Source organism: Mugil cephalus, chromosome 17 (genome assembly GCF_022458985.1).
Source record: "Mugil cephalus isolate CIBA_MC_2020 chromosome 17, CIBA_Mcephalus_1.1, whole genome shotgun sequence".
In the NCBI taxonomy this organism is placed as follows: Eukaryota; Metazoa; Chordata; class Actinopteri; order Mugiliformes; family Mugilidae; genus Mugil; species Mugil cephalus.
Window position 1 is genome coordinate 20867110 of NC_061786.1, and position 23442 is coordinate 20890551.

General features: G+C 40.8%; 2 protein-coding genes across 16 annotated transcripts; both read left to right on the forward strand.

Annotated features, from left to right (window-relative positions):
• The first annotated feature begins 1491 nt into the window (after positions 1 to 1491).
• On the forward strand, positions 1492 to 6483 carry asmt2 (acetylserotonin O-methyltransferase 2). The gene is made up of 8 exons (XM_047611264.1): positions 1492 to 1862; positions 2576 to 2750; positions 2936 to 3065; positions 3209 to 3277; positions 3355 to 3473; positions 3575 to 3712; positions 4603 to 4725; positions 4816 to 6483. Exons 1-8 carry the CDS (start codon positions 1755 to 1757, stop codon positions 5025 to 5027), a joined length of 1074 nt encoding a protein of 357 aa, XP_047467220.1. The 5' UTR covers positions 1492 to 1754; the 3' UTR covers positions 5028 to 6483.
• Positions 6484 to 8233: 1750 nt separating this feature from the next.
• On the forward strand, positions 8234 to 23442 carry jade1 (jade family PHD finger 1). Of its 15 annotated transcripts, none has more exons than XM_047611667.1 (13): positions 8234 to 8434; positions 9267 to 9386; positions 9875 to 9957; positions 10124 to 10243; positions 10703 to 10770; positions 11447 to 11604; positions 12023 to 12207; positions 13602 to 13813; positions 15066 to 15233; positions 17100 to 17216; positions 18732 to 19346; positions 20722 to 20839; positions 21463 to 23442. In XM_047611667.1, exons 3-13 carry the CDS (start codon positions 9909 to 9911, stop codon positions 22566 to 22568), a joined length of 2916 nt encoding a protein of 971 aa, XP_047467623.1. In that variant the 5' UTR covers positions 8234 to 8434; positions 9267 to 9386; positions 9875 to 9908; the 3' UTR covers positions 22569 to 23442. The 15 variants fall into 15 exon arrangements, with proteins under 15 accessions (XP_047467623.1, XP_047467626.1, XP_047467624.1 ...); XM_047611670.1 differs by having other exon boundaries at positions 9267 to 9382; XM_047611669.1 differs by lacking the exon at positions 8234 to 8434 and adding an exon at positions 8492 to 8589.

Consider the following 23442-nt stretch of genomic DNA (forward strand, 5'->3'; position numbering starts at 1 on the left):
TGAACTCTCATATACATATAATGCTATGTCGTATTGGCCAAAACCCCCATTTTTGTGTCTTTTTTTTTTTCTTTTCTTTCAGTTCTGAACTTTTTTTTTTTTTTTTTTTTTTAAATGTGGGTGAACTTCAAAAAAAAAAAAAAAAAAAGGAGTGTTGCTAAAAAGTGCTGCAGGGCGGGACCGGGAGCTGTCGTTGAGAATATTTTTTTCTGAGACATTGCTTATCCTGTAAATATGTCTATCATTTTATTGAAGCATGTGCAGCAACAAAGTGAGCTATGCCGACTTTCCCACCATGTATTTAAATGTTGGGTGTGTGTGTGTGCGTGTCTGCGTTGACAGAGGCAGGAAGGGATTTGTTCATGCATAATAAATCGATTTGGTTAATAATTGAAGACGTCTGGAATTTTATTTGCTGTCTGTGACGGCGTGATTGAGTCTCTACCAGGAAGAAGGTTGATAGGGGATTAAAAGCATTTACCGGTTCAATTAATGGAACTTATTATCAGTTCTATTACGCATGGCAAAGTAAAAAAATAATAATAAAAAAAAAGCTTAAAAAAAACACTGTCAAAAAGTTTTGTAAAAACCTGATCAGTAAAAGATAGAAAAATGGAAGATTGTGAGAATATTATTAGAAAATAAGACACTGGGGCTGGTTTAAGGTGATTTAAAACCAAAAGAATTTGCAATAAGTTAATATAATTCTTGTAATTAAGTGAGCATGAATCAACACAGTCATATATTTGAAGAACATTTGTGAATTGTGAAGTAAAACATCTAATATGCACAGAATATATTAATATAAATGTATATGATAAACCATTTAATATATATACATATTTTTACACATCTACGTATTTTTAGGATTAGAAAAAATATATAAAATATCCCTGAACAGGCTTATTTTACATGATTTGTAATATATATTTTTGTGCTTTTTAAGATTTTGGTCAGAACAGAGAATTTAAAAGAGCTGAAGCCTGAAAAGCTGAGGAAATTATGTAATTTTTTTCTAAATAAGGAACAAAAAAAAAATTAAAAAAATGAGCCTATATAAGGAAATTGATAATTTAGATTTTATTAGCCACATGTAAAACGTTATTTTTTTCAATTATTCCCATAAAATTAATGAATTTATTGAAAATATTAAAACGATACAAAAGAAGCGTAATATAGACTCAACTATTACATTTATTTTAAAAAAACACGTCACATTATCTGTTCTTGTTTTAGATGAACCTCCAAAAGCGCTGCATTTCATATTTTTTTATTATTATTATTATTTACGACAGAATGACGGACTTTGCATCGATCATTCCAGAGAGGAAGAAACCAAAAATAAACCTCTCATCATCAACTGCAGCTCAACAGCGCCCCCTCTGCCTCTGCGGATGAACCTGGTACTGCGCCTGCTCCGTGTCGCTGCTGTTGCTCGCCGTCTATTCCACGCTGCGTGGAGCCAGAGCCAGACCCCTCGGTCTCAGCAGGGATGCGTCCTATCATCTGATGACCCGACGACCATTTCACACCGACCTCACCCCGGCAGGAGGAGCAGCAGCAAGAGGAGCAGCAGCGACGGCTCCATCGCACTCCACCGACATCTTGCCTGTTTTTTTTTAGCAAACTCCCATCCTCTCAACTTGCCCACATCCTCTTCCCGTCCAAATCCACAAACAACGAGGTTTATCCCCATTCACTAAAAACTGGACTTCGTGCACGGATTCCTCCGGGTCTGAGCGCTTTTGTGTTGGATGCGCTTGTCCGTGCAGCGTGCAGCCATGGCAGAGCATCTATCCCAGAGTGAGCTGGACTACCCATTCAAACTTCTGGAGTATTTCAACGGCTTTAGGGTGTCAAAGGTAACAGCTAGTGGGTTTTTTATTTCTGTAGAGAAATGAAGTCTCAGTCTGCAGTGATGCGTGGATGGTGGCTGCAAGCATAGATTTATATCATTAAACTATATAAACGCTTTTATCCACCTCTACCAGTCATTTAATCAATTAGCTTCATAAAGCTTTGCTTCATCAATATCAGTGAATTGTGACCAACAAGCAAACAGTTAATTCTATTCATCACAGAAAACTAACAAGGGAGTTCATATTTTGAATTTTTCCACCACAAATTAATCAGAAGTTGATAAAAAATAGTAGATAAATCAATAATTCTGGATCTTATTTGAAGATTATTCATCAAAGCTTCAAAATCCTGCATTTCGCAACAAATAGGTATGAATATTAATACATCTGGAAATTAGTTTTGCTTCAGAGGTTTATTTTATTTAGTGGCTGCTCTGATCTGAGGAGAGGATCTCTGGAGATTTCCATCGCCTCCCGTGACCTTCATCATCAGTAGATGAAGATGAGGCCTGGTTGTAGAGACGCAAATGTATTTACTTTATCTGCTTTTGTGGGTTTTTGGGGGCAAACGATTCATAAATAACAGAGTAATCTTTCAGCTTTCATTACGGGAACAGGGAAACATCCTAAACAAACCTCCTGCTGGTCTGAAGATAAAGAGCCGACTCCATCTCTAAAGGGCGGGTTTTGACGTGACGCCATGTCCCTCCTCACAGGTGATATTTTCAGCCTGTGAACTGGGAGTGTTTGACCTCCTGCTGAAGTCCCAGGATCCCCTGAGCGCCCGGCATGTGGCCGAGGAGCTGGGCACCAGCGTGGACGGGATGGAGAGGCTGCTGGACGCTCTGGTCGGCATCGAGATCCTGGAGGTGGAGAAGACAGACGGAACAGGTGAGAACGTTTAGCTCGGTTTAAACATATATACATGACCATAACTATGTGGACACCTGCATGCATACTCTCTAATAAGCACTCATCTGCAGCCTCCGCTCTTGTGGGATATTATTATTATTATTACAAAGAGATGGACCATGAACCATCTGCATCCTTTACTTTTAATGTCTTTGTGGAAGCAGCTTTGTACAGCAGCAGCGACGTGGCAAACCTTTACTTGGCTAAAGGCAGCACCAAGTCTCTTCACGACATGATCATCTACCAATCGCAGACCATCTACCCGCTGTGGAACAACATGGCCGACGCCGTCAGGTCAGTGAGTTCGCATCAAATGGTGGAGACGATAAGATTATTCAGGGTAGATGGAAGAGAAAACTGATAGAAGACTAAGGCCAAACTCATTTTGCATCATTTTCACGTCCATAAACTATAAATATTTATTCTCCGTCTTGCAGGGAGGGGAAGAACCAGAATGAAAAGACCTTTGGGCTTCCACCGGAGGAGGTTTTCCAAGCTATTTACAGGTCGGTGTTGTTGCTTCAGATGCTTTGTTGTGTAATTCCGTCACTCTGCCTCTGATTCTTTGTGACATCCCACGCAGGTCGGAGGAGGAGATGCTGAAATTCATGGGTCTGATGAACTCCTCGTGGGTTCTTGACGGTCACGACATCGTGACGGCGTTCAACCTCTCCGGCTTCCAGACCATCGTTGATCTCGGGGGTGAGAGGCTGCAAAGTAGCTGCATTAACCATCCGTGTCTTCTGCTTTCGGCCTTTATGCTAAATTAAGTCAATTAAACGCGTGCTGCGTATAACTCCCAGGCTGCACCGGTGCTCTGGCCCGTGAGATGGCGAAGGCGTATCCCTCGTCCTCCGTCACCGTGTTCGACCTCCCGCAGGTCGTGGAAACGGCTCAGAAACATTTCTCTCAGGAGAACGACGCCGTTGTGTTTCAAACCGGTGAGACTCTGAAAACTAAAAAAAAAAAGCAAAAAAATTCAAATAAATAAATGAGTAAATGCTTACATAATATTTAAATATTATTTTATCATGTTATTTAATGGCACATTATTCTATTTTATTTATCCATTTAGTATTTATTTTTTTGTTTTTGATGCTTTAAATTACTTTTTCACACATAATCACATGTTCACAACATTTTTCTACTGGTTGAGAGAGGAATTAATGCAGTAGATTGACTAAGGATGGACTATTCTACTGTGATGATGAGTAAATATTGTAGAATAATCCCATAAACAGATAGTAATACAACAGGTTTGCATGGCTCCGTGTTAGCACTGACTACTGACATTTAGCTCAGAAATAAAAATAAATAAATAAATGTCACCAAGATAAAATGAAGAAACAGTGACGGTTATAGTTTAATTTATTTTAACATATTTATTCATAAACTGCTGTGTCTTAATGTCAATAGCAGCGCGACTGGCTACCGTAATAACTGTAGTCTGTGTGCAACGTTTTTATTTATTTATTTATTTTTTTCACGCATTAAATGCTAAAATAGAGGACATTTTTGGGTGACAGCTGTAGCTGGGGGACAGGTCGTCCAAAACAGGGACTGTCCCCAGAAATCTGGGACATCTGGTCACCCTGAAAAAAAAAACCTTAAACAACCGACACGGCACCTTTTATTTAGTACAAGTCTTCACATTCAGCTCTGCCACGTAATTTTTTGGACCTTTCCATCTTCACCATGTGTCTTTAGAATCGCTGTGTAATCAAATTCACCGATATATTAGAAATTGATATCATAATAAAAAAAAATATATTTTTAGTATGAACCAGTAAACCGCTCAGCCCTACTTTAAATATACATCTACTATACGCAGGGGATTTCTTCACTGGTGAAATTCCTGCTGCTGACCTCTACGTTCTGGCCAGAATCATCCATGACTGGCATGAAGAGAAGTGCCTGACGCTGCTGAAGAAGATCCACGACGCCTGTAAACCAGGTGAGTTTCTATTTGTTTACATGAAAATCTGAAAGGATTTTTATTCCTCCATTATATTTAAACTGTCCGTCGTCTTCTTGTTCTTCCCAGGCGGTGGCGTCCTGCTGGTGGAAGCGTTGCTGTTTGAGAACAGACGAGGTCCCGTCATGGCTCAGATCTTCTCCCTCAACATGCTGGTGCAGATGGAGGGACGCGAGCGCCCGCCGTCCGAGTACACCCGCATGCTCAACAAGGCCGGCTTCCACAACGTGCAGGTGTGCCGGACCGGAAAGTCCTACGACGCCATCTTGGCCGTCAGATGAGCTCGGACGGACCCAGACTCTCAACAGTCTAGATGAGAGTTAAGAGAACTGAACCTGTGGAAACTGGAAAACTGTTTTGCACAAAGATCTCCGGTTTGTGTTGTGGTCAACCTGAGTGACGTCTTCAGATCAACATGTTTTTCAAATATCACACTGATGCAAACATTCTGTGGATTAAGTTGCTGCTGGGTAATAGTCACATATTTCTGCACAGTTGTAAAGAATTGGATCAAATAAGAAGAATTAATTCAGATTAAAGGGATTTTTCTGCTTTTTGAGATGTTAAATGAAAAGATTGATGGAACTCTCTAGAGTCAATTAGCTTAGCTTAGCAATAAGACATCCAGTCTAACATTGTGTGTTGTGTTGTTGTACACTGCGACCTTTTTCCTTTCTTTATGCTAAGCTAAGCTAATGAGCAGCTGGTTTTAAATTCATTTTATTCCTCATTTGCAACTAAAATACTACCACTTACTTGATATACTTTGTAGTGATACATATGTGGCTATTGAAGCTAATAACTGATGTTTATTGGGGAAAAAAATCACAGTTCAGTAACTAAGTTTAGTCTGACTATACGTAGTGTTACTTACATGTTGTTTGAAGTCATTAATCACTTCTCTACAGTAAAATATTGCAGCGATATTTGTTAACCATTATGTAGTCAACATTTTGACATGAATTTAACTGAAATATTGCACTGGTGACATTAATAGTGAAGAAGAACATGTTATATTCATAATCTTGTGTTAGATTTTTCTTAATCCAGTTATTTTAAATTACAACACATCTCTATGATTACTAGACAACTGTAATTTCTATTTAAAAGAAGATAGAATTTCACTGTTGAGACACAGTATACATTTTTTTAGAAGACATTTAGCCAGAATATCTCTACATACACACAATGAAAAGTGAATATAATTATCCATGAAAGGAGAAGAATGAAATGAAATTGGCTAAAGGTGTTTGAGAGTTAAACCAACTATCATGAATCATTTTCATCACTCAGTCTTTAGTTGTTAAGTTACGTTAAGCTGGAAAACAAAACTTCAGTGTTTCGATGTGTTTTGATGTTCGGTGTAAATGTTCGTGCTTTCTCGTTCACTGTGATAAATTCAGGTTCACCCTCAGATTAACCCTTGTTTCAGTTTTAACGATGTTTGAATCGTCTCTGCACCATTTTACATTTGATGATCTTATTCTGTGACGTGTGTAAATGTGAACGGGACAAGTTTAAATCCCAGTTTCTAACAGCTGCTGATGTGTTTGACCGGTGATTATAAAACAGTGTGAGAGAAGGAGTCACTGTTTCTTTATTTAAGTTGCATGTGCTTCACTAATGAGATGTAAAGAAAAAACATGAAAATGTGAAACGGAAACAGATAAAAACTGAATCAGCACATATGTCCTATTGCAATAGCTCATCTCTTTAAGTTTAATTTTGTAATATAAACAGTGTGAAGTCTCATTGTTTAATATTTCCCCTCAAAGTAAACGCCACATTGGAACAAGTTGGTATAACATGCAACGTTTAACATACGTGTCTGGGTAAATATAAAATATGTGAGTTGTCTTTTAGAAACATGTAATTGTACTAACGAGCTTTATGATTACATCTGCCTAAAATAACTAAAACAATGTGATGTTGAAAGTAATGAACAACTCTGTGAATTATCTCTGAACATTTCTTGGTCATAATCATGGTGAAATATAATATTTCTGGAAAATTTCTAAATCATTATTTATTTGCACAAGTATGAAATATGCAACTGGGATTTAAAAAAAGAAAAGAAAATGCAGCCTGAAGCCTCCAGAGCAACCATGAATGCGACGATTACGATGAGGAAATCTCCCTCGAGCGGAATCTTAAGCTCATATGGAGGAAGCCATCTGCCTAAAGCCGACTGGGTACAGAATGTAAATGTAGAGAAGAAGAACAGCAGGAGGAACGAGATAAACAAACATCTAACCAAAGCAAACATGTAGAATATGATGATGTTACATGACAGAGGTTGGCAGGTTGGAAAAGTGAGGTGGGAGTGTGTGACTGCAGGAGGCCATGAAAACTGGGCAGGTTGATGAGACCATGACAGCAGATGTGATCCAGTACTGAGCTCCACAGGTCAGAAATACACAACTCCAGGTATCAGGACGTTAGCTTTGATATTACATGGTATTGGATTGAAAGGAAAAGTAGTGGTATCACATCTCTAATGTGCAGTGTACACAGGAGCATAAAAAGGTTTGGAAAGTGTAGTTTTCACAGATGGTGGACACATACCACATTACAGAATCAGCATATTGGCTTGTGCATACTCTATACGGTACTGTCTGCAAATGTCCCTATCGTTAAATTATAGCATAGTTCCTGTTTATAGTCAACTTACATCCTCTCATCGTCATCTGTCCATGACTTCTGTAAATTTTTATTTATAATGTCTTCTTCTTTTTTAGTTTTTCGTATGTGTGTGAGTGTACGTACTGTACATATGTGCAGCTGTATGTTTATATCATGCACATATTATGAATATGTGTGTGTATATGGATATATGTTTAATATTATTGTATTATGTGAATATGTAAATTAGATTTTTCTTTATCCGATTCAACTTAAGAAAGAAATTCTATTTATCTGTAAGTAGCAGGCATATTTAGACTAGGAGAAGGCTTTTGGAGTTTATAAATTATACTTCTTCCACTCCTTTTTGAATATGTATTATGTATCTTATGTTTAAATGTTTTTTCTTATTTAATATTATATATTTTTTTCATATTTGAAATAAACTTCAGATCAAAATCAAATTAACACTAATAATACTAATACTAATTCTGTACATATTTAGATTTTTTTTCTATGTGTTTGATGTTTTGATGTGTTTTCTATTTTATTTTACTAGATAATACTTTTTAAAAAAAAATAATCTAACATTATTTTAACTTTAACTTTATTCTGAGTGTTTCTTTTATGTGCAACTAAGCTACTGTGACCAAGTAATTTCCCTCGTGGATCATTAAAGTCTGTCTAAGTTTAAGAAAATGATGTTAAAGTTCGTACTTTACGCTCCGGTGTTTTTGTTTTGTATCTGTGGAAACTTTTTTCTTTCTCTGTTATATTAATGGTGGCGCTGCTGGTTCACGGGGGCGTCTCTCGCCCCCTAGCGGCGGTGCAGGGTAACCGCCTCCCCGCCGTGTGTGTTTGTGTATGTGGAATGCGGGTCAAGCGGAACTCACGGCTCAAAAAAAAAAAAAAAAAAAAAAAAAAACCTGCGCTTCACATCAAACTCAACCACCGGCTCTCATCGGCCTGTCGTGCTCCGTGCGTACTCTTGCAATTCACCCCCCAACTGCGCGGATTTGAAGCGTGTTCGTATCTTCCAGGAGCTTCTTCTTGTCGCGGCATTTGAGTGAGTTTGTGTTTGTGGTGCGGTTGCACTTAGCGACATCGTCATTTAAAATGGCGCCAAAGATTAACCCTCAGCCAGTGGTTCTCCGCAAACACAGCGAAACAACGCCCTCACATTAATTAATGGTTTTAATTCACGCGTTCGCGTTGATTCCAGTGAGTTTGTTTGAATCGATGACTGACCCCTAACCTTTGACAGATAGCTGGGCGAGGCTGTGGGGTGTAATTAGGGGGTGCACCAGAGGAGCCAGCGTACCGTTAGCAGCGGTGGCTAATGCTAAATACAAACCGTGGTATCCAGCTAACAAGCTAGGTGGCGATGCTAAATTTATTACGAGTATGAATTGGTTTCTAGAGTTAAAGTGGCGCATATTTATCTGTCGGACAAATAAATAAAAAAAAAAATAAACATAACCAACATTTATGGTTGAGGCGCCGGGCGTGGGCCCGAATGTTGTATAACGGCAACAGGAGATTAGCACTCATGCTTATAGCAGCCACCTAAAACTTAGCTTTAAACAAAATAAACGCTGTGTGGGTTTAAAATGCAATTGTACCATAACAAACGCGGAATTCTTGTTATGTTTCCGTGTGTATGCGTTGCTGGAGTAACACTTTAAAGAGTGGTTGTTCTAGGCAGTTGTTAGCCTGGAGTTAGCCGCTAGTTTCTGCTGCCTGCTTTTAGCCTAGCCTAGCTAAGTGTTAAGGGTTAAGCACGTTTTGCTCAGCGTGCAAGCAAAACCCCGAGATATTTCTCAGCTGTCAAGAGGGTAAAATCCTCGGAGGTGCTTCTATTTTTTTATTTATTTATTTTTTTTGTGTGTTTTGCACAGCGTGGGATGATTCATAACTCTGCGCGGTGTTGATTCCGGCCTGTGCTGCATGTGGTAACTTGTTGTTGTCATCGCTGGAGCAGTGGCTGTGGCGTGTACACATCCCTGCAGAGTTGGTTGGTGTGTGTGTGCGCTGTCAGATTTGTTTCATAAACACGTAGAAGTTTTACTGTCGTCTCCCACTCTTGTGAAGAGCGGATATTTTCGCCATTTTCAACGTGTTTTTTTTAATATAAATATTGACTGGAACATGGTCGATTTGCTGCGTTTGTTGTGTAAGGACATCGTGGAGCTTTCCTTCGTTTGATCTGTTTGTTTAGAAATGTCAGTGATTCAGGATCGCAGTATTTAACAGTTACATGTGTTTATAATGCTTGTAAGTGTTAGTTTATTTACACTACAAGCTTTCATTATGGTTAATTGTGTAAATATATGATATATCATCCTCTAACTACAGCTAATAGACTCAACTTTCTTTTTAATGTGCGAGTCTTTGAGTCAGTACTTCTTATCTTAGCACCAAATGTTAAACGTTTCTCTTTATCACTCCTGTTATATCCTGTAGCTGCTCATATTCTGCAGCCTGACGTCCTGTGTTGTTTGTGAAGTGTCTTCCCAGCGGAGCCCCGCAGACAGACAACAATGAAGAGGAGCAGGCACCTCAGCAGCAGCGATGACTCGGACAATGGAAGTAAGCAAAAGATATTGTACTCTGCTGACTCATTCTTTCCAGCACCAAATATAGATGTGAAATAGGTCAGTACAGTGCTACTACTGTAACTAGCAGAGCCCTTCTTTTGAACTGGAGTTGCTTTTATTATGTGAAATGCAGTTTGAAGAGTGTACTTCATGTTCAGGGAGGAGACTGAGACAGTCAAAGAAAGGCAGCAGATGGACAGTGATACAGGAAAAGCAGACGAAGAGCGACAGGAGACAGAATAGGGACAGGAGGCTCTTCTACAGTGACGTTCTGGCAGGTCAGACAGATGGACGGGTTCATATCTGACCCTCGGTGAATAATGTCAAAAACACTGTTTGGTTGTTGCATTTATCTCTACATTTCAAAAGTTTGGAACTTACCGCATCATTCAAAGAGCAAAGGGTAAGTTGTCTATGACTGAACTTTGAAACCCAAAGCGCTTATTGGAAATTGGGGTTTTTTTTCTGCAACAGTTGATATAAGTGTCCATGCACTTATTAATTAATAAATTATAAATAGTGAGTCAAATTTGTATCCTCTACAAAAATGAAACTGAAAACAGAAAATGTCTGCTGCACCGTTTTGACTGTTTAAACAAATTCCCCTCGAGCGCGGGGGAAACCCAAGTGTTGTTTTAGAGGGTGTGTAGTTTGTTCATTAGAGCGGCAGGAACGAGACGAAAAGAAGAAAATGCGGAGACGTCTAACGCTCTGTGGCGTTTCTCCTCCTCCTCCAGGTAGTTCCACCTGCTGGTCCCAACACTCGTCTCAGACCAGGAGGGGGACGGGACAGAAACCATCCGAGGTACGGCTCTCTCAAACTTATTAAACTCTTTAAGGATGTGTAGTATGTGATTAGGTCATTTGGAAAATGGCTCATTATTATATGTAGTTATTTATGTGTTCATAAAAAAGACCCTCTATCTTGGGAGTCACACTTTAAATAGTGGGTCTCTGAGATGGAAGCGTTTCTGCTGTTATCTGCTGCACAGTCTGTCCGTCTGTGGACTTGGTCCCTGCAGGCCACTGTACACTCCCTTCGATCCGACAGCCAATCAAATTAAACCAAAACAATGACAAAGCAGGGCCCCAATTGGCCGGTTCCCGTGTGTTGACCTACTGTTACAGACGTGGAGATATATTATCACCATGGAAAAATACATGGGTGTTAAATGTATGGGTGATTATGGGCCCATGTGTTGATTTATAGTATGTACAAATGTAGCTGAAGATAAGATAATCCTTTAATTTATCACGCAAGCGAGGAAAGTTTATAGTTAGATGTGCAGAAGTTTAAACTGGGACTCATGTTTACTCGAGGTATAAACACTCATATGACTGGATAAACATTTACATACTCAATAAATTAATCCGTCTACTGTATTTTCATTCTAAAGTCCAAGAGCAAAAAAATATGTGCAGCTTCTAACTGCAGAAAAAGTGTTTAGCTGACTCTTGGGTGTTTTTTTTTCGTGCCGCAGGTGTTCAGGACGGACCTGATCACAGCCATGAAGGTGCACGACTCGTATCAGCTGAACCCGGAGGACTACTACGTCCTCGCTGACCCGTGGAGGCAGGAGTGGGAGAAGGGCGTCCAGGTCCCCGTCAGCCCCCAGTCCATCCCGCAGCCCGTCACCAGGTGGGGCAACTTTAAGCTTTTTAAAAGTCCCCAAATTCATTCAAGTCACTGCTTTGTACGTGCTCGAGTCATGCAAATCCAGAAAATCGTGTGCAAATGTTTCCGATGGCCATTTGTTTATTGTTATAGGGACTTTTTGCATGCGAGATCAATGCATCAGCTGATGTTAGCGCACTACAGATATATGCATCTGCCTGTCAATAAGACAGAAATGTCAAACTAGGCTGTAGGTTATTTAGAAATGGGGTTAATTTACACTTTGAACTGAGGCTGTGCATTGGTTTCGCTGAAGGAGCTCACTTCCTGTCACACCTATCAAAGTAAAAGCATAAGAGGACAAAAAAATATGGCAGTTTTAGGGCATTTCACGACCCAAATGCATCTCTATTTAACATATAACCATGTCTGTGCTGTGCAGGGTGTTGGCGGAGAAAGGAAAAGAAGTCATGTTCGTCAAACCAAAGAAACTGATCCGGACGTCGGGCACCGAGGCGCTGGGATACGTGGACATCCGGACGCTGGCAGACGGGATGTGCCGCTACGACCTGAATCAGGAGGACGTGGCCTGGCTGCAGATCATAAACGAGGAGTTTGCAGTGATGGGTGAGTCACTGAACAGCTGCTTGGATCTTAATCGGATGCAATTAACTTGAATCCACTAAAACCTTTGACCATAGTTTTCTTAGTTGCACGTCTGTTGGTGGTAGTGCTGGATATTTACTGAATCAATTAGATAACAATTCAATATCAGTTTATAAAGTTATGGATTAAATCAAATTTTCACAACTCTAAGGTTGTTATTGGTTCAAGAGACTGAATTATAACCTCTCGTTCCACTATGTCTCATACATCTTTGCTTTCGTTCAGCTCTTCTCTGTCGTCCTTCTAATCAGCTTTAAGGTCTGAGGACGATGATGTTTTAGTAAAAGCAAGATTTGTTGTGCAAAATGAGATGCAGAAAGATTTCTAACGAAATGGTGCAGGATGTGGCGTATATTTAACCGGTCCAAGGGTTTTGTGAATCAGTGTAGGATCTCTCAAATCTAGGTTGCTTTAAATATGTTTCTGGAGTAGAGAAGCTAAAGAGAGTAACAAGCAACAAGTAATAAAAGAAAAGCATTTGTCTACAGGAGAGGAAGTCTGGTTTATTTCAGATCTGATCGAGACTGAGATCAGCTGATACTGATTATTAAAAGATCAGATCAGGGGCAAAAAAATGTCTTAAAAGCAAACTAAAAACCTACCTTTTTATTTTTATTTACCTTTTTAGTCTGGTCATTTAGTGAATTTTATTTATTTATTTATTTTTATCTAACATTTAACTAAATTTTACTTATTTTTTTACTTTTTTTCTCATTTCAGTCCGGTTATTAATTAATTTTTTTAATCATTTTATCTTTTTAGTCTGGCTTTCAACAAATTTTAACTTATTTTTATTATTTTTACCTTTTTAGTGGCTTTTAATTGAATTTTATTTATTTTTATCCTTTAAGTAATTACTAAATTATAATTTATACGGGTATTTTTATCTCGTGTTTCCTCATCTTCAGAGTGTTTGTGTTTCCATACGTGTGTGGTCTCTTGTTTTTGTTGTTTTGTTTTTATGTAAAGCACTTTCGGTTGCATCTTTTGTATGGAAAGTGCCCTATAAATAAAGTTTGATTGATTGATCGATCTGTAGTTTATATTCAGTCTCCCAGAATGTTTTGATTTCAAGTTTGTGTTCCAAGAAAAACCTCTCGTATTGTATCTTGAAGTAGCTTCGACCGCATCTTTCTGACCTTGAATTGCCGCCTCCAGTCTAAGATTTGACGACTTACGGGCGTGAACCTGTAATTTTTGTCTCCAAACTGTCGGCTGTGGGAAAAAAAAACGATGTCCTCTTCTCACCTCGCCGTGAAGCACTGATGTTTAAATTGAAACGTGCAGCTCTGTAAAGTCAGATTACGCCCATTAACCACTGTTATTTTTATTTTTATTTTTTTTAATTTCTCCAGCTATGCCGCCGCTGGACGAGCTCACCATGGAGCGGGTGATGGAGGAGTTCGAGCGCTGCTGCCACGACAACATGACCCACGCCATGGAGACGGAGGAGGGGCTGGGCATCGAGTACGACGAGGACGTGGTGTGCGACGTCTGCCAGTCGCCGGACGGGGAGGACAACAACGAGATGGTCTTCTGCGACAAATGCAACATCTGCGTTCACCAGGTCAGAGGTCGACACACGAGGCTGTTTGATAAACACTTGTTTAATCAATATACAGTGTTTTCCTCTTTTAAAATGTGTTGATCAGTTGACCCGTTTGCACTTTGTTTCTTGTGTTAATGGATTCCTGTTTTCTCTCTCTCTCTCTTTAATTATTAGCTATTAGCCGATTGGAATAAAACAGCACTAGTACCAAATAAAAAGAAATAATTGAAATGCAACAACAAATGCTTTTCTAAGTCAAGAAATTTCACTTTTTTGCTTAATTTGACAATAAAAATGCCATTTTTTTTCCAAAATACCTGCAAAATTACTACAGTTTACTGCATGTTATAATAATAATAACCTTCTGGGAGAAGCCCAAGTCAAATTACCGTAATCGCACCATATTATTTGTACTAAGAGGAGGAGAAATGTCACCAAATGTGTGAGTAAAAAAGTAGTAAAATAGCTTTAAATCTATTTTTATATGATAAATGGAGCTTCCATATTAGACGCCAGGTAAAATCTGTGACTTCCTGGAATTGTGTTTTGATTTAAGAGGTAGCGAAACAACCAGTAAAAGACAAATTTGAAGAAATTATGTTTAAAAATCATCGTATAATGTATATTTCATTGAAGGTTTAATGAGATTAATCTACAGTTTCATTTTTGTGAAAATGTTAACGACTTGTGTTACATTTCGGTTTTGCTGCACTCCTTCTTTGTGTCTTTATTTTTTTAGATTGTTGCTCCCTCAGTACGTTTACATGCACGTGGAAAAAAAAAAAAAGAATTATTGGCTTAATCTGACTTTAACTGGACAAATTAAGTGCATGTAAACACGTTACTCCGACTTAAATCAGAGTTTTCCTTATCCGATTAAGACACCTAGATAATTGCGATTGGAAATCGATTTTCTCCGGCATGTTTACGTCTTAATTGGACTTTAACTGTGTGCGTACGCTCCACAACCGCTGGGCTGGTTTATGACCCAGGAATAAAAACATCACAGAAGAAGAAAGTTAACGTAGCTGGTAGAAGAACCACCTGAGGGATAGCGCCACCTTATCTGCACCATAAGTAGCTTCAGGGGCCGTGTTAACTCGCAGAAAAGACGCATATCGCCACCTAGTGTGGAGGAGGACGACATGTTCCCAGCAGTTATTACTCCGTTTCATGTAAACTGGGACAATGACCGCATTCAGAAAGTCGAATTTAAGCTGCGCATGCAAACCCACTGACCGTCTCCGCTCTTGTTTGTGTTTCTCCACAGGCCTGTTACGGCATCCAGAAAGTCCCCAAGGGCAGCTGGCTGTGTCGGATCTGCGCCCTCGGCATCCTGCCAAAGTGCCAGCTGTGTCCCAAGAAGGGAGGAGCCATGAAGCCGACGCGGAGCGGAACCAAGTGGGTCCACGTCAGCTGTGCCTTGTGGATTCCAGAGGTGAGAGTCTTGACTTTTTAGAAATGCTGTTTGGTGCAACGAGAAGCTGATTTATGATCAGACACCATCTCTTTGGGTCCTTCTCATCAGAATATATTTAAGTAAAACAAAGAATGGTAAATTCATTAAGCAAAACATTCAGTCCACCTGTTCCTGGGACACGTGAGACTGGTCCAGCGAAGACAGCTGTGGGAGAGACGGTACTTTTTGAGTGGGTTAAAAATTGATTGAAATTTACATTTGAGCTCAATATAAAAATATTTTTGACCACCTAAATTCCCTTGGAAATGGAAACTGCTAAATGATATTTAGCAGTAAGCATTTCACTAAATAAACCCATTAGATTCAAATTCCAGGACTTTTTGTATACGCTCCAGTACTAGAGAATAAGTGTGCGTAGCTAAAGTACAATCGTCTGATTTAATACACAAACGCTAATGTCGAGTGAAAATCACCCAAAATAACTTGGACAGACTTTTTTTTTTTTGATCCACAGTGGAAATCACCTGGTTGCATATAACAAAATTACTCTTAAAAAACACAAGTAAAAAGAAAGATTAGATTAAAATTAAATAAAAATATATAAATATTATCTAGTAAACTGAAATAAGAGGACAAACGTATGAACAAAAGTACAAAAGTAGTTGGCAGCACAGTCTCCAAGGTGATGCGGTTGTTTGGTCCGTTGCATAGCAACAGTGGCATGGATGGTGTTTCCTTGTCCGCTGAGGGACGGATGTAAACTCCAACACCCAGGAGCGTGACGCACTCTGGTCCATATGATCCCAGATCTCCAGAGCACTTATCACTAACACACTCCCCCCCTCCCGGGCCCCGTGAACCCCCCCCCCCCCCCCACAGTCCATCCATCATCCTGCCAGAGACCTCGTGTTCCCCCCGTGAGCACAGACGGCACCGCCGACCCGCAACACTAGCCTGGAGAAACTCAAAGAACCAAACAGCAGCAGCAGCAACAACAACATACGTTCGTGTTCTAATTCAACACATGAAAACAGCTATGAAAGATAATTCCAACCTGTTTCATGTCAGAGAAAACATCCTTGTTCCTTCTCGTAAACAAATCCAAACGTCCAAAGTGCAGCTTTAATCAGAGGCCCGGGGGGGGGGGGCGTTTGTAATCAAATCAAACGCTGATAATAGGTTAGATTTTATCTTGATTGCTGCCTTAAACGGCTCCTCTGTAAAGGTACTAACATGACACGAATCAGCATTCATGAGTCCTGATTCAACGTTTGTAGGGGACAGTTGGTCTGAAGTCGCTCTTTTGGGAACAAATTATCCAACAACATCTAAGTAGATTTGATTTGTTGGTGCAGTGAATATTCAATAACAGATTTAATATAATACACATTGATAGGAGTTGCAATTTTTAGTGTTTTCCTGAAAATGGAGATGGAACGTGACATTTTAAATTTCTCATCAAGCTCAGTCCAGATCCTTGATCCTCTGCAGACGGTTCTGAAGCTTGTGCACCTTAGCCTCTGTTTTTGTTCCTGGTGCTGTAAGTGCATAAAAAAGGAAGATTGTGATGAGGTTGCATGGTTTATGGTTTAGTTTATGGACAGTCTGGTGCATCATACACACATTCTGGAGGTAAACTTTGGATTATCTCTAGCCTTTTTTTTTAAATGAGTTGGAAATGTGTTAAAAGTTAAAAGTGAGGCTCAAACAAGGTTTGATACGGGGTGAGAAGTGCAGAGAGTGATAAATGATAAATGGTCTTTGTTTGCAAGGAAAAAGGATCTGGTTGTTTGTAGGACTGTGTCACCAGACGGATAATTTGACTGTAGGTTTTATTTTCACGGGCCTGTGTTGATGCTCTTGTATTTATTTATCTCTCTGCAGGTGAGCATCGGGAATCCGGAGAAGATGGAGCCGATCACCAACGTGTCGCACATCCCCAGCAACAGATGGGCCCTGATCTGCTGCCTGTGCAAAGAGAAGACGGGAGCCTGCATACAGGTAGCGCTGGCGTCTCACACTCATTTCATGACACGTGATATCACAGGGATGTGGACGCTGAGTCCGCTCTGCACAAACAAGTGCATGGAGAAGTTAAATCGTGTTGGTTTGACAGCTCAGCAGCGCATCAGGCAAAGCTGGGTTATATTTTCCATCAACTATGAGACTTCTGGCAATAACGTAATAAAAGAAACCTATAAAATATACATAATATTTTTATGTGTTTGCTGTGTTTTTGACGGGTTAAAATGTGTGTAAACATTTAGTTGAAAGCTTCAAAAATGATTCGTTTTAGTGTTTTCCTTCAACTTAGAGTAAATAGTTTTCAGTTCATTGTTTAACTCTCTGACACATGAATTATTATCACAGCGATTTAAAAACTATTTATGAACTATATGAAATGTCTGCACATAGAAAAAGAACGATATGTGGCGTTGTAGAGACGGATTAAATAAAGTATCATAGAATACAGCTAATTTATAGTATAGTAAAGTACATAGATTATAAAGTTTAGCTAGTTCATGTCTGGAGTTGTTTCCTTCCAGTTTTGACTCTAATATAAAATAATAATAAACTAAAATAATTTTAAATTTCCATGGTCTAAAAAAAACTAACAGAATAAAAATTGGATTTTAAACAGTGGAACTCCATATTTAAAATCCATTTTTATTAGTGAACAACATAAATAGCCTGTATTCACGGTTTACACGGATTCTTAAATAGCCTGAAATGTGATCATCCCAATTTAAGCCTTAAAAAGTCTTAAAATACAGTTGTAGGTCAATGCAAAATTGTACATTTTGTGCATTCTAGGTCTTAAATTACAATTAGTCAAGTCTTAAATCCTTACGTCCATTCACAGTTAGTTCCTCGTAGTTTTTTAGGAAATACAACTATTAGTAGAACACGTGCGTAGAAAACAAGGTTTGGACGGATGGAGTTTATTAAAAGAAATCTCATCTCAAACGTCTCTGGCCTGAATCAAACGTCCAAAAAGAAACAACCTGATCTAGGTGTCGGGGTGTAGGTGTCATTATTATGTTATTTTGAATTTAACAGGTTGTAAACCTCCTGTTACCTTCAATTTTTCCCAATACTTTTTGACTTTGGTGTCATTTGGATACCAGCAATTTAAATTTCCAGGAAATTATCACAGTTAAACAACAAAAAAATAAATAAATCCCAGGTTTATTTATCCAGAATACTTTTAACACAACTCTGTGATAGATCACCATAAAATCTCACTGATGAAATTGACCTTAAATTGGAAAGAGATTTGTTCTCTGTAACATTTGGTATCAAATACTATTATCAAGAATAATAACATACATTTTGTCCTTGTCTGTGTCCGAATGAAGCCAAAAAGAAAAAGTTAATCATATATATTTAAAGACTTTAAACGGTTCCTGATCAGATCGACCCCAAATATAATTAAATTTCACCTAAAACCTGCAGAATCCCTGGTGTTGATGTTCGTAATCGATTTATTATTTTAAATGCGTTTCCTTTACTCAGTGCTCGGCGAAGAACTGCCGGACCGCCTTCCACGTGACGTGCGGCCTCCACGCCAGCCTGGAGATGAACACCATCCTCACCGAGGACGACGAGGTCAAGTTCAAGTCGTACTGCCCCAAACACTCGGGGCTGGAGGGCGACGAGTCCCGGGACTCGGGGGCCGAGGAGGAGAAGGAGAAGGAGAAGGAGAAGGAGGCCGTCAGAGACAAGAAGGGCCGGAGGAGAGGCCGGGTGAGAGCGGCGGGGGAGGACGCCGCCTCGTCGTCGTCCTCCTTCGCCGTCCGCCCGTTCATGGACCGGGCGCCCGGCGACCAGGAGGCGCTGAGCAGCCGGCAGCAGGAGAAGAGGGTCAGCCTCCGCAAGCTGAAGCTGCAGGAGATGGAGGAGGAGTTCTACCAGTTCGTGGGGGTGGAGGAGGTGGCCGGCCGCCTGAAGGTGCCGCGGGACGTGGTGGACTTCGTCTACCAGTACTGGAAGCTGAAGCGCAAGGCCAACTTCAACCAGCCGCTCCTCACGCCCAAGAAGGACGAGGAGGAGAGCCTGGCGCGCCGCGAGCAGGAGGTGCTGCTGCGACGCCTGCAGCTCTTCACACACCTCCGCCAGGACCTGGAGCGGGTAGGTCTCCGCCCGGACCGGGTCTGGACAAACAGGAGGGGATGACGTGTTTGTTTAAATAAAACGCTGAGCTCAACTCAAAACTACTCTCACTTGTAGATGTTTACAGCAGCACAGGAGGTGGAAGATTATGACTAAAGGAAATAGAGACACATGAACACTAGCATCCACTATATATATGATTAACTTATGTCATTATGTTTACATGCATGTGAACAAAACTAATTACTGCCTTAGTCTGACTTTAACTTTTGATTTGATTTGATCTTTATTTTAAAAACAAGTAGAAGTTGCATCAACTTCCAACAACAAAAACAAAAAGGAACAAAAGAAATAATAATCTAGTTCGTGAAGAGAAAACATGAAGCTACTTCTCTTTAGCAGGTTATTACACACAAAAGCAAAACAAAAACCTCATTAGCTTCATTAGTTTGAGCATTATGAACATTATTTAAACATAGTTGAGATTAATTCTCTGTAAACGAGTCTAAAATTATTTTAAAACCTTCCCAGAAAAGTGCAGGTTTGTTTTACTCAGACCTCATCAGATGCATCCTGTCGTTTAAATGATAACAGAACAACGCAGACACGGTGTAGATGTGTAGATCTAGTGCATCAGTATAAACCAACATGCGTTGCTTTTTTAAAACAAATGTTTTATGGATTTGTGCCTGTTGAAGATGTGTGTTTTAAATAAGTGAGAGGTGTGACACTGATGTGTGAAACTAGACGACAAACAGGATGCTGTTTGCTGGATGCTCGTGTCCATTTTGAACATGTTCATTGTTTAAATACTTTAATGATTTAGTCAGAAAGTAGCCAGAGTCCTGAAGTCGTGTTTCATCCGAGCTTTAAATGACTGGAGGGGAGTTTTATCTGTTTGTTTAACGAGTGGCTGCTCGTTAACGGACCCTGGTCATGTGACTTTCAGGTGGGCTCCACCCACTGACTCACCAATAAAAACCAAACTCCCCACCAGTCATTTTGTGCATATTCCCCGACTGAAACCTTCACAGACAACACGCGATGCTCCTTTCAGTACAGACGTGGTCAGTTCTCAGGGACTGGCCAGTTTATTAGGTACACTAGTGAAAACTGACGCTCTTAATGCTCATTTCTGCAGGTTATGATGTTGAGTTTACGTTGAAACTGTGTCAGAAAGATGTCGCTGTGGTTACTTAGTCCTAAAAGGAGGTCGTCACAATGATAGAAACACGTCTGACAACAGCCTCAAAGCTGAATCTGCTGTAATACAGTGCATTCATTTTCACTGGTGTACCTAATGATGTGGCACAACAGGATAAAAGCATCAGCTGAGCATATTTGAGGAGCTGAAGTGGGCTCAAGTTTTTTTTTTTCTGCTGTTGCTCCTCAGGTCCGTAACCTGACCTACATGGTGACTCGGAGGGAGAAGATGAAGCGCTCGCTGTGGAAAGTCCAGGAGCAGATCTTCCAGCACCAGGTCCGACTCCTCGACCACGAGCTGCTCAAAGGTGAGACAACGGGCTCCTGAATAAATAAATGAATGAATGAATGAATGAATAAAGTGATATTTGGAGTGAAGGAGGTGGGTCTGTGTTTCACATGTGGAGTTTGTCTCCCTCTAGTGGTGAAACATGAGACATTGTTTATTTATTCTATGCAACTATGGGAAAGTGTGGAATTAGATTTTATTTAGATTTAATTAGATTTTATAAGTTACCAAGTCTGGAAATGTATGAAAAATGACTAAACATAAAATATATATGTAAATCTAATATCTAACAAATATCTAAAATAAATAAATGGATCGATCCATTTCTTTATGAGCTACGTTACCAACTTATAATCTTCTGGAAATAATTTGGTGACATAACTGCATATATATTCAAAACTATGAAAACAAACAAATTCTATAATTTATTTACATGAATCACAACTATTTACTCAAATGCTATAAATATTAGGCACTTTAAGAGAAAAATGTAATTTGTTAGCTCCACCTTGAACTGGATCAAAGTGTGTCTCGCATTTATTGCACTTCTGTGGATATTTTTGATGCAGTTTTTCTTCATTTTCTAATTTGAAAACCCTTAAATAAATGATATGACCCTGACTCTGTCCTCGTTTGTTGCAGGCGACCCATCGGCGAAGGATCTGGAGAAGCTCCTCTCTCTGGACTCGTTATTCTCTCAGGGCTCCCACTCCAACTCCTCCTCCTCCTCTTCCTCCTCCTCCACCACCACCACCACCACCAAGCGAGGCTCCTCCAAGCAGGTGAGGAGGAAAAGCAGCGACAGGAGAGCTCCGACCGACTCGCCGCACGCCCACAAGAAGGACAATCCGAGCAAAGCGCTGGAGACCAAGGACGCCCGGAGCTCCCGGGTCAAAGAGGCCGCGGCCACGGAGGCGGCGGGCGACGCCAAAATCACCCACGGCTCCGACGGCCACCAGGAGGCGGCGACGCCCCCGAAGACCGTTCAGGAAACGTCCGACGCGAAGCCGCACAAACCCGAGAGCAGGAAAACCCCCCGGAGGGAGGCGCCGCCGCCGCCGCCGCCGGCGCCCGAGCAGGAGGCAGGACGCAAGCAGGAGAACGAGCACGAGCAGGAGGAGCAGCGGCGGCGGAGGAGGCGGAGCGAGGCCGCGGAGAGCTTCCCCTCCAGCGTCGTGAAGACCAGGCCGGAGCCCAAACACCTGGAGAAGACGGTGTCCATCAGGCTGGTGGACATCAGGAACTCTGAGACGGACGACTTCTTCCTGGAGCGGGGGATGATCCGCAGGAACGTGTCGTCTCTGGACGTGAGCAGCAACACTAAGTGCAACAAAGCCGGCGCGATTCCGGACGCCAAACCCAACGGCTGGCTGAGGAGGACGCAGGCGGACGCCTCCCACGCCCCCAACGGGCCGGCGACGGCGGCGGCGGCGGCGGGGGGACACCTGAGGAGCTGGGGCAAGTTCAGGATCCCCCGGAGGAGCGAGAAGCCCCCGGAGGAGGAGGAGGCGGCGTCGGAGCAACGCAAGCCTCAGCTCCGGCCGCTCACCAACACGCCGGAGCCGTCGTACCCGAGGACGCGGCTCCGCACGGGGATGGAAAGCGACGAGTTCGCCGCCGACTCCAAGGCGGGCGACGGCGAGCTGGAGACGCTGAAGCGGTGCCACTCCCACCAGCTGAGAGGAGACTCGTCTCTCGGGCGCCGCTACGGCTCCGACATCATCCGGCGAGGAGTCCTCGCCTCCTGATGACACTTTCAAAAAAAAAATAAACAGGAAAAAGAAAAATAAGCTGCACTGCGTCGAGTCGGGGAAAAAAAGAACGTTTTGTATCTTTTTATTTTTCTCTAAATCATAAAAAAATGGCCTAGATTAAAAAAAAAACAAACAAAACAGAGCTGATATTTATTTTTTATTTGTAACATATGTAAAAGTGGGAAATATTTTACTTATTATTTTTGATTTTTGAGCTAGTTTTTTTTTTTTTTTTCTTCCTTGACGTAGAGGAAATGTCAAGTTGCCACTTAAGAAAAAAACAAAACAAAAATAATAAAAAAAAAAAAAACTGCTTGCTTAGTTACTTACGAGCGTCATCGTGGGGGCGGAGCCGTGATCGTCGTCGTCGCTTGGGACCAGAAGCTTTTCAGTGTCATTCATTTCTTTTTTTGGATATAGTATTAAAAACTCAGCCGAGAGTCGGTTTGCACTTAGTCGAAGAAGCTGAAGCAGAAACACCCCGTGTCCTTTTTTTTTTTTTTTTTTTAAATTAACCGAGCTTCACCAGGAAGTCAAACCGCCCCCGACCCCCCCCTCCTCCAAGGAATCACCACGTCTTCAAGCGGAGCTTTAACGGATTATGAAGCGGGGAAGCAGAAAAAGGAATTTGTACTCAGAGATAGATGTAACTGGACTGCGATCGTATCCATCACGTGCCTAACTTTTATTTGCACTACGAGAGGACGGCACAGGTGGGAGGTTTGAGTAGAGTTATTTTTACACTGAGAAATTTAAAAACAAGTCAAATAATAAAAAAAAAAAATTTAAAAAAAGCGTTTTGTACCCTCGGCCGCTGCTGTACTACTGTTATGCAAAATGTTTTTTTTTTTGTTTTTTGTCTTAAAGA